Source organism: Plecotus auritus, assembly GCF_963455305.1.
Source record: "Plecotus auritus genome assembly, chromosome: 3".
In the NCBI taxonomy this organism is placed as follows: Eukaryota; Metazoa; Chordata; class Mammalia; order Chiroptera; family Vespertilionidae; genus Plecotus; species Plecotus auritus.
Genome location: NC_137772.1, coordinates 219888351 through 219905031, shown reverse-complemented (window position 1 = coordinate 219905031; position 16681 = coordinate 219888351). Strand labels below are relative to the sequence as shown.

General features: G+C 56.6%; 1 protein-coding gene across 1 annotated transcript in view; it reads right to left on the bottom strand.

Annotated features, from left to right (window-relative positions):
• Nucleotides 1-15608, bottom strand: part of CYTH4 (cytohesin 4) — a 30868-nt gene extending 15260 nt beyond the window's left edge. The window contains exons 1-5 of the mRNA XM_080659035.1: nt 15472-15608; nt 6413-6495; nt 4596-4660; nt 3307-3373; nt 683-801 (exon numbers count right to left, since the gene is read on the bottom strand). Coding sequence (XP_080515161.1) covers nt 683-801; nt 3307-3373; nt 4596-4660; nt 6413-6495; nt 15472-15490 — 353 coding nt within the window. The 5' untranslated portion in view covers nt 15491-15608. The remainder of the gene's footprint in view (nt 1-682; nt 802-3306; nt 3374-4595; nt 4661-6412; nt 6496-15471) is intronic.
• Nucleotides 15609-16681: the final 1073 nt, after the last annotated feature.

Sequence of the window (16681 nt, the reverse complement as noted above, 5' to 3'; positions counted from 1 at the left end):
TCCAGTCTCACCAGCCTGCTGTTCCTTGTGCATGCTTCTGCCCCAGGGCCTTTGCACATGCTGTTCCCTCTGCCTGGAATGCTCTTCCCCTAGATGTCTACCCTGCTCTCCCCCTTTAAGTTTCAGTCAAACTTCACCTCTCCACGAGACATTCCTGTCCACGCCAAATCACAGTCCTTGCCCTGTGGTCCCTAGCGCCCTCTTACCTCCCGTCCCTGCTTTATTTGGATTCCAAAGGATTTATAATTTTCTAACAGGTTTTACACATTTGGGAATCTGTCTTCCTCATTGGAATCTGTCCTTCCCAAGGTCAGGAGTTTTGTCTGTCTTGATCACTGGTGTAAATTCGGGGCTTAGAACAGTGCCTGGCATAGGATAGATACTAACAAATGTCTACTTGTTGGATGCATGAAGGAAGGAAGGAAGGAAGGAAGGAAGGAAGGAAGGAAGGAAGGAAGGAAGGAAGGAAGGAAGGAAAAAAAGAGGGAAGGAAGGAGGGAAGGAAAGCAAGCTTTGGTTCAGAATCTGGAGGGAAGGGACAGCCTCCTCGAGCTGCAGGAGTTATCACTTTCCTGACATAATTCACTCCCTCACTCACCTGCACATACACACCTACACTAACCTGCCGCGCGCACACCTGCCCACCCCTGTTCCCTGCCTCCCTGAGGCCCCGCCCCCTTACCTCTCCCCCAAGTAGGTACCGATGGCCGTCTTGTTGAGACCCTCGCCCTTGTACAGGAACCGGGCAATGTCCTGGGCATTGGAGGTCAGCAGCTTGTGTTCAGTGAGATACTGGATGCCCTGGAAGTGGCACACAGGGCCATGAGCAGCCAGCCTGGGAGGAAGGAGGGAGGAAGCCCCCGTGGCCCAAGCCCGGAGTCCTGGTGGTCTGGCATTGGCACAGCCTGGTCTGGGAAGCTGTGTCCCTCCTTAATAGAAGCTGCCTTTGTAAGGTGGTGAGTTCCCCAGCACTGGAGGCATGCAACGAGCGATGGGGTGTCTGCCACGCACGGGGTTCATGCCAGGTGCTCCCCAGGGTCCCCTCAGTCTGACACTCTTTGAATATAAGCTTTAATGATGCCATTGATTTAAAACTTTAAGATTCAATGATTCCACCATTCCTTTTGTCCCCTAAAAGTTCACATTATTTAAAAAGAGAGTTTCACGTGTTTTCTTGCAAGTAATCTATGTCCATTGTGTAAGATTTAGGAAAACACAAAATCAAAAGAAGAAGTTGCTCAAGTCCTGCCACTCGGAGGTAGACAGTTACCATGGCCATGGTGGCTTTCTCTCCCTTTCTAGATGGAGTGGGAGCGTGTCACGCCTTCCACACCATTTCTGATTTGACAATATCACAAACGTCTCTCCCCACGACTCAGGCACTTGGAGTCTATCATTCTCATTTTAGGAATTTGAGAGTTTGCCCCCTGGTTTTCTGTGGTTCCTTCATGTTCCTTTTGGCGAAAGAGGCTTCTGGAAGATGGGGGGCAGTGTGTGTGGGGCTCTGAATGCCAGGCAGGGGGTCCTGGGGACCCCTGAGTGGCCCTTCCCAGGTGCTCGGGCGGGGAGTGTGAGTGAGCGTGTGTGTGTGTGTGTGTGTGTGTGTTTGTGTGTGTGTGGTCCCTGGTATGGGGCAGAGGGGGCCAATTTCTGGGGCTGTGGGAAGGGAATGGGGATGTGGTGCTCTGGGAGGGGAATGGGGTGTGGTGCTGTGGGAGGGGAATGGGGGTGTGGGGCTGTGGGAGGGGAATGGGGGTGTGGGGCTGTGGGAGGGGAATGGGGGTGTGGTGCTGTGGGAGGGGAATGGGGTGTGGGGCTGTGGGAGGGGAATGGGGGTGTGGGGCTGTGGGAGGGGAATGGGGGTGTGGGGCTGTGGGAGGGGAATGGGGGTGTGGTGCTGTGGGAGGGGAATGGGGGTGTGGCGCTGTGGGAGGGGAAGAAGGGTGTGGTGCTGTGGGAGGGGAATGGGGTGTGGGGCTGTGGGAGGGGAATGGGGGTGTGGTGCTGTGGGAGGGGAATGGGGTGTGGTGCTGTGGGAGGGGAATGGGGGTGTGGGGCTGTGGGAGGGGAATGGGGGTGTGGGGCTGTGGGAGGAGAAGGGGTGTGTGGTGCTGTGGGAGGGGAAGGGGGTGTGGGGCTGTGGGAGGGGAAGGGGGTGTGGGGCTGTGGGAGGGGAATGGGGTGTGGTGCTGTGGGAGGGAATGGGGGTGTGGGGCTGTGGGAGGGGAAGGGGGTGTGGGGCTGTGGGAGGGGAATGGGGGTGTGGTGCTGTGGGAGGGGAAGGGGGTGTGGGGCTGTGGGAGGGGAATGGGGTGTGGGGCTGTGGGAGGGGAATGGGGTGTGGGGCTGTGGGAGGGGAATGGGGTGTGGGGCTGTGGGAGGGGAATGGGGTGTGGGGCTGTGGGAGGGGAATGGGGTGTGGGGCTGTGGGAGGGGAATGGGGGTGTGGGGCTGTGGGAGGGGAATGGGGTGTGGGGCTGTGGGAGGGGAATGGGGTGTGGGGCTGTGGGAGGGGAATGGGGGTGTGGGGCTGTGGGAGGGGAATGGGGTGTGGGGCTGTGGGAGGGGAATGGGGGTGTGGGGCTGTGGGAGGGGAATGGGGGTGTGGTGCTGTGGGAGGGGAATGGGGGTGTGGGGCTGTGGGAGGGGAAGGGGGTGTGGGGCTGTGGGAGGGGAATGGGGGTATGGTGCTGTGGGAGGGGAAGGGGGTGTGGGGCTGTGGGAGGGGAAGGGGGTGTGGGGCTGTGGGCCTGTGACGGGGAGGGGCGGCGGCCTTTGGAGCCAGAGCAGTAAGTTTCCAGGGCCCCTGGCTGCCCTGACCCACCTCCGTTCTGTGTCAGCTGGTGCTTCCTCCTGTCTGTGTTCCCACAGGAAAGGAGCCCTCAGCCTTGCAGCAGGGCAGGGGCGGGGCTGGGGAGGGGGGAGGGTAGCTGCACCCTCAGTGCTCTGTGCCTGCACCCAGATCTGGCTCCCCCGGGCCCCGTGTCTGGAAGGCACTTCTGGAGACTGAGCCCCAGAATCTAAGGGTCACCCTGTCTGATGCCCTCCCCGCAGAGGAGGAAACAGGCCTAGTGTCCAGGGACCCCAGGTCCATGGCCATCCTAGACCCCCACCTCACACCTGGGCTGCTGTGCCCGGGTGTCAGAGCCCCCAGCCGTGCCTAGACAGGAGGCTGAGCCATGCTGGCCTCAGTTTCCTCCTCTGTAGGATGGGTTATTGTGTCAGCTGAAGGAAACCAGCAGCATTATGAAGGTGGCCAGCATGCAGCAAGCCGGCCCCACGAGTCGAGCCCCTCATGCTGCCTACCTTCACGGGGTCCATGTTGAACTTCTTGCGCCCAATGCATAGCTCCTTCTCCTTTTGGACCATCCGGCTGTGGACACAAAGGTGTCAGCGTGGGCTGCCCCAGGACCCCAGGGCACCCCCTTCTAGTCTCCAGGGACCCTCACACACCTTGAGGACTCCCGTCCCCTCAGCTAGAGCCAATATTCCCTAGGGGCCTCCAAGTTGGGGGGGGGGCAGGCCTTGTGAGCATGAGAAACGCAGGGTCTGGGCCCTCCCAGAGCCACCACAGCAGACTCTCCAATGGGCCCAGCACCACGGCCTTGAGGACCCAGTTCTCAGGAGGAGCGCTTAGGGGGCCCGTGCTGGAGTGCGGGCAGGATGACGGGGAGGCTGGGGTGGGAGCACAGGTGGAGCCAGCCTCTTGGTGCAAATCGGCCCCACCCCTTGCTGGCCCAGCCACTTAGGGAGAGGCACTCATCTCTCTGGAGCTCAGTTTCCTCATCTGGAAAATGGGGCAACACCACACCTGCTCCCAGCACTGCTGGGAGGTTAAAGCGCTGGAAGCAGCTGGTGGTCGGTGCTCTGGAAATGGCCTGTGTCATTGTTGGGGCCTGAGCCCTGAGCAGGGAATCTAGAGACAGGGTGGCTTGGGCGTGGATGGGAGTGTCTGTATGCATGCGTGTGGGGGCTAGACAGGTGCAGATGGAGGCGGCAGAGAGCTAAGGGGTGGCAGGGGCAGGGTGGGGATTTCCTGGGATTTCCAGGGTGGGGCCCTCTGAGATTATGTCAGGATCAACCTTCTCATCTCACAAGTGGGAACACTGAGGCCCAGAGAGGGGAGGGGACCAGCTCTAGGTGACAGCCATAGGAGTCTTCCCATAGCGGGGGCAGGTGACCCACACCCTGAGGGCGGAGTGGAGTGGACCAACCCCTGCCCTCCACAGGCCAGGCTCCTCCCCCTGAGGCCGTGGCTTCCCTGTCCTCATCCTTGGGGCCGAATTTTCCTTCTCCCCACCTATCCCAGGATGCTCCTGGGCGGTGATTGGTCAAGGGGTAGGTCAGGGTGGGTCAGAAGAGACTTTGGGTGGAGAGGGTGGGAGGATGGGGTTGTCTCTCAAGAGAGGGAGGTGCTTGGAAGCAGGGACCAGCCAGCCCTGCTCCTGTCTCACTGTCCTGCCGCTTCCTCCTCTGGGGCCTCCCCCCTCACTTCCCCAGGGCCCAGACCAGGCATGGCCCTGCTCATTCATGGTGTGTGACATCCTTAGGACGACACCATGGCAACTTCCGGGGTCCCCTGGCCGACACCTCACCTCTCCTCTGTCATCTCAAAGCAGTCAATTTGGGCAAACACATCTTCGATCTCATCCTTCAGCTTCTGTGGGTGGTGGTGCGGGGAGGGGCAGGATAGGGAGGGAGAGTCAGGGGGTGGAAGCTGGGATAGAGCGGTTTCACAACTCTCCCCCACCCACTCCCACCCAGCGTGACCCCCACATTGCTCTCTCCTGGCAGATCCCCTCCCCGGATGTCTCCTATCTTCAAAGTCCCCAACCAAATTGCTTCCATCTACACTCCTTCTCCCACCATCTCCTGACTTGGGGGTGTAGTCCCCAAGTCCCCATCCTATTTCCAGCCTTCCCATCTCTCTCCTCTGCAGCTGTAGAGTCTCCTGCCGTCTAGCCACGCCCACCGGCCAGCCCTCCTCCACCCGGCTGCCATCTTTCTGAAGCAGACTGGTGCCTGCCCTGCCCCCGCTCAGACTCCTTCCATAGCCCCCACTGCCCCCGTCCCCAGTCCGAAGGCACAGATTCCAGCGCTGGGAGCGGCCCAGCTCCTCTCCAGCTTTCCTCCATCTGTTTACTCTGTCACTTGTCCCTGACTTGGTGCCCGCTGTGTGCCAGGTACTGTGGGTGCACCGGGCACTAGATGGCGCTGGCCCTCTTCTCAGGGGCTTTGCCATCCCCATGGGGCTTGCAGGAGAGAACATTATGTAGAGAGGTAGGGGGACATGTCAACTAAGGTCCGACTCAGCCTCCGCTTTCCCGATCCCCCCTAGCCTGTTCTGTCTTGACCCTGCAGGGGGTGACAGTGGCAGCGGAGAACCCCTGCCTCTGCCAACTGCCACCACTGGGCAGACAGGGAGAGGTGGCAGCTTGTCCAGCATTCCCCTGCAGGGCAGCAGCATGAGCACCTAAAAGGCATCCAGCTCCCGCCGCCCCCACTTCCTTCCCTGAGATCTGTGGGATGGGGTGGCCCCAGGGGCTTGTTCTGGGACCCAAGGACAGCATGGGGCCTGGACCCCATATCTGTGTCCAGTCAGCTCCTGTCCATGTGATCTCGGTTGAGTCACTGAATGGCTTCCCCACAAATAAAGGCGGGTGGGTGGCGGGGGGGGGGAACTCACTCACAAGTATTAATTGAGCACCTACTATGCTCTGACGATTGGGCTACAAATACAGTGGTGGGCAAGACGGACCCAGGCTCCGCTTACACAGAGCTCACCATTAGTGAGGTTGGGATCATGATGGTCAAGGGCAATGAAATGACTGTGCAGATAATGATCATAGTAATGATGTAGGAAATGCCTGGCACGTGGTAGGTGCTCAATAAAATACCTGCTGAGTGCACCTTCCTTCTGGAACTTCATTCTGCCCTGCAGTATTGGGTGGACATGTGACAGGGTGGGGTGAGGTCCCAGCAACTGTAGCCGCTAAGAGGAGACAGCACACGAGCTGAGAGTGAAGTAAGGAGGAGGAGCCATGGTGAGAGCTTGGGAGAGTCCTAGGCAGAGGGGACTGTGCGTGCAAAGGCCCCGGGGCAGCACTGGGCTGAGCATATTCCAGGCACAGAAGCAGAGGCTGCCTCAGAGGCTGCTGAGAATCAGGTGTGCTAACATTTGGAAAACTGGGGACTTGGCAAGTGCTGGGCACGTATTGGTATTATGTTGACCTAAGAGCCCCGTTTTAGGAGGGGATGAAGCGGAGGCTCAGGATGGGGGCCAGCGCTGGGTGAACCCACCATGTGATGAGGCGACAGAGCCGCCGGCGGGCTCCGCACACAGCAGGGCCTGAGGGTGTGTCAGGGGGAATGTGTGTGTGACTCACGTGTACATTTGTGAGTGTGCACTCACCTGGATGTCGTCCAGAAGCTGCTTCCGGTGCCATTTGATCCGCTGCAGCTCCTCGGTTTCCCCACTGCTCAGCTCCGCTGGGTCTGGAGAGAGAAGGCCCTGTGGTCCTGGCTCCCTCACTGCCCTCCCCCCATCACTCAGCTCCAGCCACACCAGCTAGCTCTCGGGGCCCTCTTCCCTCCGGAAACCCATGGCTTGCTAGCCCTTTTCACTCAAGCCTGGGCTCTGATGTCACCACCTCCAAGAGGCTTTCCCTGACCATTTTGTCCAAGTCAGCCCCTCCCCTGCCTTCCCCTCCTACCTAGCTTTCTGCTTCTTCTACCCCCCGGTATAGGTGCCCTGAAGTTATTTCGTGTACTCGCATCTTTTCTACTGCATTCGTTACACTCGTTATTTTGTTCACTGAGCATCCTCAGCAGCTAGGAAGAGCCTGATACGTGGGTACTCAACAAAATACCTGCGGAAGGCATTCATTCTTCCCTGGAACTTTAGTTTATTCTTTTAGTAAATCACATGTCTCTCATTTATTCACTTATTTATTTGCACAACCAGGAAGTGGTGTATCATTTTGCTTCACACCCTATTGGCCAGATGTAGTCACATGGCCACACATAGCTGCAAGGGAGGCTGGGAAATGAGCCTGTAATAGGGTGGTCCTTACTATGTGAGGTGGGGAGATTGGATTTTGGGGGACATCTGAAGCTCAGAGCAGTGAGTTGATCTGGCTAAGGTCCTACAGGGATGAATTGCTGAACCAGGGCTGACCTTGGATTGGGATGACTACAAAGCTTTTCCCTCTTCACCTGGAAATGAATTAAAGGAGATGAGTGTGTGTTGGTCAGAATTCTGTGCAAGGTGCTAGCATGACTCCTACACCCGGGTCAGCTGGCTTGCTTCTACTCCCCAATGGTGCTTCCTGTTCCATCCACAACACTCTCCTGGTCAAAATCTTCATGGACTCCCCACTACTTGAAGGAAAAGCCCTCATCCTGGTCCTCCACAGTCTCCCTGGTCTCTCCAGTCAGCCTTCTCCCCACCATTCTGAACCACAGCCTGCTAGTCCAGCCTGCCAGCTCCTCACTGCCCTGTGCTGTCTAACTCTCCGTCTTACTCCCCCGCCTTTGCTGAAGCAGTTCCTCCACCACACGCCTTGTCCTGTCTGCCTCTCCAAATTCTTCCTGACTTTCAAGTCCTAGCTTTGGGAAGTGCCTGCTCCCGTTTCTTAAAGGTTTTACAAGGACAGATACTACTTCTCCTGAATGAATGCAGACAATATCAAGTCTTCCATTTCCCTATTTCTCCCTCCTGTTGGCGGAGTAGCCGTCATGGACTTTGAGATGGAAGCTGGGTATTGAGATGGCAGGACAGCAAGCTAGAAGGAGATTGGACCCTGGGCAACTGTGTGGAGAAAAGTCATCATATTCACCTCACCAGCAGCTACCCACGTGGACTTTTCAATGAGAGAGAAATCAGTTTTGGGAATGTCTCTGTCACCGTTATTCTGGGTCTCTTTGTTAACAGCAGTCAAACCTGAAACTTAACCAATGCAGTGTCTTTATCTGGGAATCATGAACCATAACCCTCACCTAGAGTGTGGTTTTCAGGATTAAAAGAACTGAATTTTGTTCAACACCCAGCAAGTATCTGGCATATGGTAAGGGTCCAACATGTGTATAATGGATGCTCTGCTGTGCCATGCAGCTCTCTTCTTCAGGACTGAGATGCCCATTCTCTCAGCTGCTGAGGATGGGGCAGGGGGGTTTACCCTGCTGATCACTCAATGCTGAGTCCCTCCCCAGGAAACTACCTCAGCCAAATGCAGCTGCTTCGCCTAAGGATATGTCCTTCCAATAGGGCAGCCATAGCACAAAAAGTCAAGACCCCTTGCCTCATTTCTGGACCCGAGCCAGTTATCAGACCCAAAATCTATTGACTGAAGAAGAGGCTGTGTCCCCAGAGGGAAGGGTCTTGCAACACTATGGCAAATGTAGTATATGGTCAGGATTCCCTTGGCCAAGTAGCCAAGATGGGTCTGTCTGACCCTCCAAGTCATAAAGTCAAGAGAGCCCAATAGCTATTCATTGGAAGTGGTTCACCTAGGAGCAAGCATGAGCAGAACCAGGAGACTCCAATCAGCTCCATGGATGGGTGGCCCAGACCCCCATGTCATCCTCTGCTGTGGCACCAAGGCTTGTCCCTCAGCTCACACCATGGCTGCATGGGCGGGTCCCTTGTGATCTTCTGACAAAGGAGGAAAATGCCTGAGCTAGGTTCCAGGACGTGTGGCTTGGTACAAGTCAAAACTGGACAGCTATTGAACTAGAGCCCTGCTCAAAGGGGTTGTGGAGACAGTGGTAAGAATCCTCCCAATGGGCAGGACTTTGGGCAGGGCACCTGGTCAACCTCCTCATGTGGAAAGAGAAGTGTCGGGAAGTAAGAATATGCATGCAATCATGGGCAGTAGAGAGTAGCTTGACTTCTTGGTCAGAAGCTAAAAAGAAGAAGGATTAGAAGGCTGGGAACAGAGAGATCTGGGGAAGAGGCAAGTCGATGGCCTATGGGAGTGGGAAGACATAAAGCACACTTATGTTTCCCAGCAACCACCCATCACAGGAGAGGCATTAAACCACTAACACTCGGCCAGTTGACATCAGCCAGTCTCTGATTGGCCAGCCCAGTGCAGGTACAATGGCACATGCATGAAGTAGCCATGTGGCCTGGGCAGGGACTATGGGTAGACCCACTCGCCCAGGCTTCCCGAGCTCCTGCCCTGCTGATGTGCCTACTTGCCAGCAGCAGCGACCCATTGTTTCCTGAGAAACCCAACCAGCAACTTGGCAGCTAGTCGATCACGCGGGATCCCTTCTCTTCTGCAGAGACCAGCAATCTCTCTTGACCAGAATTCACACATGTCCTGGATGTGTGTGGCCATTCCTGCCCACAGAGCCTCGGCCAGCATCGGCATCCAAGGGCTCCCAGAGGGTTTGATCCTCCGACACAGAACACTGCATGACATCACATTAGACGGAGGGACCCTCTTTACAGTAAAGGATGTGTGGGCGGAGCATGTGGCCACGGGTCCCGCGGGTCCTCTCAAGGCTTCCCCACCAGATGCTGGGGGTATGCTGGCCTGGTAGATGCTTGAGCAATGAGCCTCTTAAAGGTGCAGCGGAGGTGTCCGCCTGGAGACCATATCCTGCTTGGATGGGCCCATCCGCTGCACCCTAACTCAGTGGCCAGTAAGTGGTGCTTTGTCCCCAGTCTACACAGATCCAGGAACAAGGAGGAGGAGGGGCTCCACTACCACCCCCTAGTGACTCACTCGGGAGTTTTCCTTTCTGTTCCTGCAACTCTGAGTTCCTGGTTTCCAGGAGGTGGGGGAGGGGGCCCTCACACCAGGGCACAAAGCAAGAGTTCTATTACACTTTAAGCTCAGAAACACCCACTCTATGCTGGTAGCATCATACAACTTGTCACTGAATCCTGACGCCTCTGGAAAGTGGGTCTTTTTTAGTTTAAGACACTGAGGCTCAGTGAGGCCAAGTGACTTGCCCTAAGTCACACAGCCAAGAAGTGGCAGTGCTGGGATCAGAACCCTGGTTTGCAGATAACCAAGACTGTGTCCCAGGATTCTGCAGCCGTGGGGACATGTGGGGATGGAAGGCACGAGGGGCCATCCATGTGGAGTCAGGAGCAAGGGCATGGCAGGGAGGTGGCACTGCAGCGGGGAGCTCCTGTCGGGAGCGGGAGGGGGGCTGAGCGCTATCGTGGAAAGCCCCAGTCACCTCTAGTTGACCGTGGGTGAAAGATCAGACTCTTTGTTTTGTTTGTTTACTTCCTGTTGCTTTCCTGTTGGCTGGGGCTTGTGTTTTTTGTTTGTTTTTTTTTAACAGAGAGGAAGGGAGAAGGATAGAGAGCTAGAAACATCGATGAGAGAGAAACATCCATCAGCTGCCTCCTGCACACCTCCCACTGGGGATGTGCCCGCAACCAAGGTACATGCCCTTGACCGGAATCGAACCTGGGACCCTTCAGTCCGCAAGCCGATGCTCTATCCACTGAGCCAAACTGGTTTCGGCTGGGGCTTGTGTTTTGAGGTGGGCTTCTGGCCAGGGTACACCTCCTGGGGGAGGCCACGTGGATGCCAAAGGGGTTGGAGAGAGGCCAGGCTGGGTTTCAGTGTTTCTATGCACAATCCCCACTGTCGATGGTCAAGGGGTGGGCCATGGGCTCCCGTGACCCAGGCCTAGGCTGCCTTTTCCTCTCCCACCGTCTCTCTTTACTTCCCTCATCTCTCTTGGGCCAAAAAGCCACACACAGCCCCTCAGCTCCAACTGCTCCCTGAGTTTCAGACCCTGCTACCCCTCTGGGCACTGGCCGTCATCTTGTTTGCCATTTGGACCAAAACAGAAGTCCTAGAATTTCCCCTCAATTCTTCCTGAGTCCCCTGGGCTCTAGGATGGTCCCTGAGATACCCCGGCCACAACCCCAGGAGGCACCTGGACCCTCACCTCTCTCTCACCCTCCTGTCTCCTCTCTCACCAAGCCCCATCCATCTTTTCTGTATGCATAGCCCCCCCACCACCCGACCACCGGCTCCTGGGAAATGAGCCTGTAATAGGGTGGTCCTTACTATGTGAGGTGGGGAGACTGGATTTTGGGGGACATCTGAAGCTCAGAGCAGTGAGCCTCTGCAGGGCCTCCCCATGGCCCCCTGTCTCCACTCTGCCTTTCCAATCCAGCCTCCCATGGCGTCCCCTTGTCCTGGGGACAAAGACTCCAAATTTTACTGGGCCCAGCAGACCTGCTGGTGCACCCCCAACCTCACCACACTCCGTGCCCCGCCCCCTGACCTGGACTTGAGGCCTCCCTGGTCGCCCTTCACTTGCTCTCGTGTGCTCTTTCCCATAGGCCTTGGCATATGCTGTTCCTCGTGCCTGGAATAACCTTCCTTCTCCTCTGCAGGAGCGCCTCCTCTTCCTCTCCAGGTCCTCGGTGCCTCCCGTGCTCCCCTGGGCATCATCCTCTCCCACCTCCTTCCCCCTCATTGCAGCAGGCCTGGGACCGGGGGGCTCACTTAACTAGCTAAGCCGCTGGTGAAGGAAAGGGGTGCCAGTTGCGCACCTACTATGTGCCAGGCCCTGTGTGCTCTAGGCTCTTCCCATCCACTATCTCATTTGATCCACACGACAGCTCTAGAAGAAGAAAGGTATTTCTAATCTCACTGTGCAGACAAGACACCGGAGGCCCAGAGGGGTTAAGTGACCTGCCCGAGGTGACACAGCTGGAAGGTGGTGGAGCCGCAGTCATACCCAGGTCCCTCGGGCGCTCTGAGGCCTTAACGCTGATGTTAATCATTCGAAGCCAGATATCGACACGCAAACCATCAGAAGCCCCTCGGATGCCAGCACTGGATACTCTGACACGGGGATGCCGGCCCTGGCTACGTGATGGAGAATGAAGACAGATGCAGGATGTCGCCTGCACTCTGAGCCCCTTTCCCTTTTGGGTAAGAGATAAAGCAAAGCCAACAGCATGCAGCTGGGGACACTGAGGCACGGGCGTGGATGAAAGCAGTTCTCCCAGGAGAGTGGGCGGCGCGGGGGCCTGGGGGCTGCTTGCCTTTCTCTTCCTTCGGCTCCTTTGTGGTTTGACAGGTAGATTCCTGGGTCCTCTCGGTCCACTGTCCCCTCTGTTGGGGGCCCTTACCCAGCAGGTGGCAACTGGCCACGTGGTGCATTGGACCCCGCGGGACAGTCTGATAGCACCTAGACAGCTGCACCCACCACGTGGTACGTAGGCGCCTTCTGACCCTTCACCTACTGGTTAAAAAGTGGGGGTTTCTTCCCCCCCACTTCAGAGTTGAAGACACTGAGCTCGGGGAGTGTGAGAAGGACATGGGCTGAGAGGGTCCGCTTCTGGTTCCAAGCCTGTTGCAGGCACTGGTGTGGCTCACAGGGGTAGGTTTTTAATAATAATGATAATAATAATGATAACAATAATAATAATAATAATAATAATAATAATAATAATAACGGTAGTAAAACACAAAACACCCAACATGGTAACAACAACAGTCCTCCCAAGAGCTCTGTTTACTCCCCACTTGGCCCTGCCTTTCACACCTCCCGGAGGCACCCTTACACTGACCGCACCCACGCCTGCGCTGGGGCTGCCCTCTGCCCCGGCCCGGCCATCTGCCCCACTCCTCTCCACTTCCCCTTTGTCCTTCCTCTTTCCCATCGCAATTTTAGAACCCATTCTGCTTGCAGCCCTGCTTCCAGGACAGCTGGCCCGGTTCCTCTTTTCCAGGGCACTGGGAGGTGCTCTCCTGCGCCCTAAGGGAGCGGCTCCACAGAGGCGGGGGTGGGGGGGGGTGGGAGGGCGGGGAGGGGAGGCCACTGGGGCCGAGGGGCTGTCTGGGCAGTTGCTCCCGCCCCAGCCTGCCCTGTGGGTGTGAGCATCGAGCAGCATGTGGCTTCCTACCCACAGCTGAGCTGCCTCTGCTCTATTTTTACCTGCACCTGGCCTCCCCGCACCCACCCGGTACGGCCACTGGTCATGTTGGGGTTTGTTGCCTGGGCTCCTCACCTTTCTGGCAGGCCCTAGGGAAGAGGTCCTGGCCTGCTTCTGACATCACACACCCATGGCTAGAGGAGGAAAGGCAGCCCTGGGGGACCTTTACCACTGTCCTGCCCATGGTACAGGTGGGAAAACTGAGGCCTATCATAGCCACTGGCAGGTGGGTACAGAGCTGGGAACTGAGACAGGTCTGGCTGACTCCAAATCCTCATTTAGTTTAGGTCAGTGGTCGGCAAACCGCGGCTCGGCCCCTTGAGTGTGGCTCTTCCACAAAACACCACGTGCGGGCGCGCACGTACAGTGCGATTGAAACTTCGTGGCCCATGCGCAGAAGTCGGTTTTCGGCTCTCAAAAGAAATTTCAATCATTGTACTGTTGATATTTGGCTCTGTTGACTAATGAGTTTGCCGACCACTGGTTTAGGTCAGACAAGGATGATGGTGCCCACATTAGGTGACAAACCTGAGCTCAGAGGGGTAGTCACCTAGCCATGGGGTGATTAAGACCCTGTCTGGCCCTAACCGGTTTGGCTCAGTGGATAGAGCGTCAGCCTGCAGACTGAAAGGTCCCAGGTTCGATTTCGGTCAAGGGCATGTACCTTGGTTGCGGGCACATCCCCAGTAAGGGTTGTGCAGGAAGCAGCTGATCGATGTTTCTCTCTCATCGATGTTTCTAACTCTCTATCCTTCTCCCTTCCTCTCTGTAAAAAAATCAATAGAATATATTTAAAAAAAACCAAAAAGACCCAGTCTGGGCAACAGAGGAATGATCGTCCCTTTCTCCTTCTGCTTCCTCCAGGAAGTCTTCTACTCATGTGGAAAGAATGGCTTCTTTCCATGCGCCAGGTCTGAGCCAATTTGCACATCTGTCCTGGGTCATTGCCCTGCAGATATGTTCCCTTCTCCCCCATATTCCAGACCAGCAGCTCCCCTGGGCTGGACCATGGCAGGGTTTCTGCTGACCCAGCATTGCACAGCACAGGGCGGGCCATTTATAGAATGAGTGAGTGAATAGAAGAAGCAATCAATGAAGACCTCAAATCTTCCAACAGACTGCTCCTGTCGACCCCATTGAATCCATTTCTTTCCGGGGCCGGCCTAAAGCAAAGCGGTGACCCCCCTTCTGGCCTCCCTGCCCCACTTCCACATCAGCCCAAGGTAAGCTGGGCTCTCTCTCCTCTCAGAGGCTTGGCCCTATTCTGCCATTTACTGGCCACCAGTTTCTTCTGGTGACCCGTTTCCTCCCTTGCATCCTGGGGACCACCATCTCTGTTCCTAAGGACCCCGTAGGTGAAGACCCCAAAGAACAAAGTGATAATGACGGAAAGACAGGCATGTGGGGGGACTACTGTCTCCTCCGCCTCCCGCATCCGCCGGGTGACGCTGAGCCAGGCGCCGCTCCTCGCTGGCCTCCTCTTGCCCAAGATGTGTTCCCTGAGTCCAGGCTGCCTGTGAGCCCCTGCCCCCCCCCCCCCCCCCGGCCCCCAGGAGAAGCCAGGACAGGGAGAGACCACTGGGCAGGGAGTCAGGAGGCGGCGAGTGACCCGCAGGACGGTCCCCCGCTTAGGCCTCCTCTGCTCCATCTGTAATCGGGGGTGCTGAAATGGACCTGTGGTTCCCTAACTGTGGGGCGAGGGGCCCCAGGGGGCGGGCTCAGCCTGCCCCATGCTAGGATTTCTTTGCAGAAGGGGCTCTGCTGCTACCAGCTTGGCGCCTCTGGGCCTGGGGAACCAGGCAGCTCTGCAGCCCTGGCCTTCGGGACGTCCGGGGCAGCGCTGGCCACTGAGACGCAGGACGCAGGGACTCGGCTCCTCTCCTCTGTCCCACCAAAACGCAGCGCCCTTTCTCTCCCATTCCGAGTGCGCATTCTCCCTTCCTCTTTTCCTCGGGCACAGGGTCCTGCTTATGGGGGACGGTCTCAGCCCCGGTCCTCTGCTGCCTGGTCCTGGCCCCTCCACGGGCTCCAGGCGGTGCCCTGCTCCCCAAAGGCCACCTGCACTCCCCAAAGGCCAAACCGGGGCCTCAGGGACTTTGTACCACACAGACAGGCTCATAGTGACCAACATGTCACCTTTCTCAGTCCCACCTCCGGGCCTTTGCACGGTCGGTTCCGTCCTCCTTCAGGTCTGCCCTTGGGCCTTTGCACGGTCTGTCCCATCCTCCTTCTCCTACTTGCCTGTTCTTCATTCTGCTTGTTGCTACCTGACATAAGTGCACTTCCTGTCTGTCTCTCCTCTGGAATGTAAGTTCCTGGGGGCAGGGACAGGCCCGCTTTGTTCCCTGCATTCCCGGCGCCTGGGGCCCGGCTGGCTTGGCAGCTAGCCTGAGCCCATAACACGGGCTGCGTGCTTCTGCACTCCCACCTGTGTTACCTCTGTTTACACAGCCATTCCTGCCAGGATCCTGAGGCAGGCGCTACTGCCCCCATTCTACAGAAGAGGAAACCGAGACCCAGGGAGCTTGTCCCCAGGTGCTTACCTGGGTGGCACAAGTCCATTCCGAAGCCTCCGGGGAACGGTGGCCAGTGCTCCCGCGAACTGCTGGCCCAGCTGCTGCTGGCCTGGCAGGCAGAGATGTGTCACCTCGGCCGCAGCAGGCCCCTTCCCGCTTGCCCCGCCCAGCCCATGTGGGGAGGAAGTCCTGTTCTAGCTGGGTCTGTGTGTGGGCCCCTGACGTAGCACTTCCTAAAAAAACGGAGTTTCAAGCAGCAGGCTCTCTCTACGTTTCGGGTGTGAGCAAGGGAGGGATAGAGGCCAAAGAGACGAAGGGAGGAGTAGGGATGAAAAGTGAGATACACACACACACACACACACACACACACACACACACACACACGAAGATGGTCACGGGAAGGCAGAGCCTTCTCCGGGGACAATGAGCATGTACTCAGTAACCCCCTCACATCTAAAATGCAGCGTCACTCCTCTTGGAGTCTAAGCTGAGCCCCAGATCCCACCCCACCAGCTCTTTCATCAAGTCTCTCTGGAGAAAATAAAAATTAATTCTGTGCTTGGAAGGGCTTTGCTTCCCCGCAATGAAATGTCTGGCTTTTTCCTGTCTAGTGACCAGTTGGGCAATATGTTCGATTTCCCTTTTCCCTTAGGGTGCTAGGAAACTCACAGTCAAATCTGAAGCTCTTTACAGCTGTTCTAAGGTAGCCTACAGATTTGGGGGCCAAACTCAGCGTGTGACTTGCAGCTCTGCCGCTCAGCCTGGCGTGAACTCGGGCAAGTCACTTATCTGCAATGAGCATCCGTTTGCTTACCTGTGACAGGGTCGTGGAAAAGATGGGGGGAGATAGTGTGCATAAGAAGCTGGAACATAGTGGGCGCTCAATAAACAAACACGATCTTCTTTCCTCTTTTGGTTTTGGTTTCCTTCTGTGGTTGAAATTCACAATTTTATTGCTTGTACCTTCTCTGTTGATTCAAATCGTTTGTGGGGGGGGAAAGTATGGTGTAAAGAAATATCTATAAAATAAATGCTCTTTCCTTATAACTTTATAGCATATATTGGTTTATTCATCGGTTTCCCCACCAGTCTGTGCCTGGCAAATGTTGGGGACATTGAGGGTAAGTGAAGAAGAAGAAGAAGAAGAAGAAGAAGAAGAAGAAGAAGAAGAAGAAGAAGAAGAAGAGGAGGAGGAGGAGGAGGAGGAGGAGGAGGAGGAGGAGGGAGGAGGAGGAGG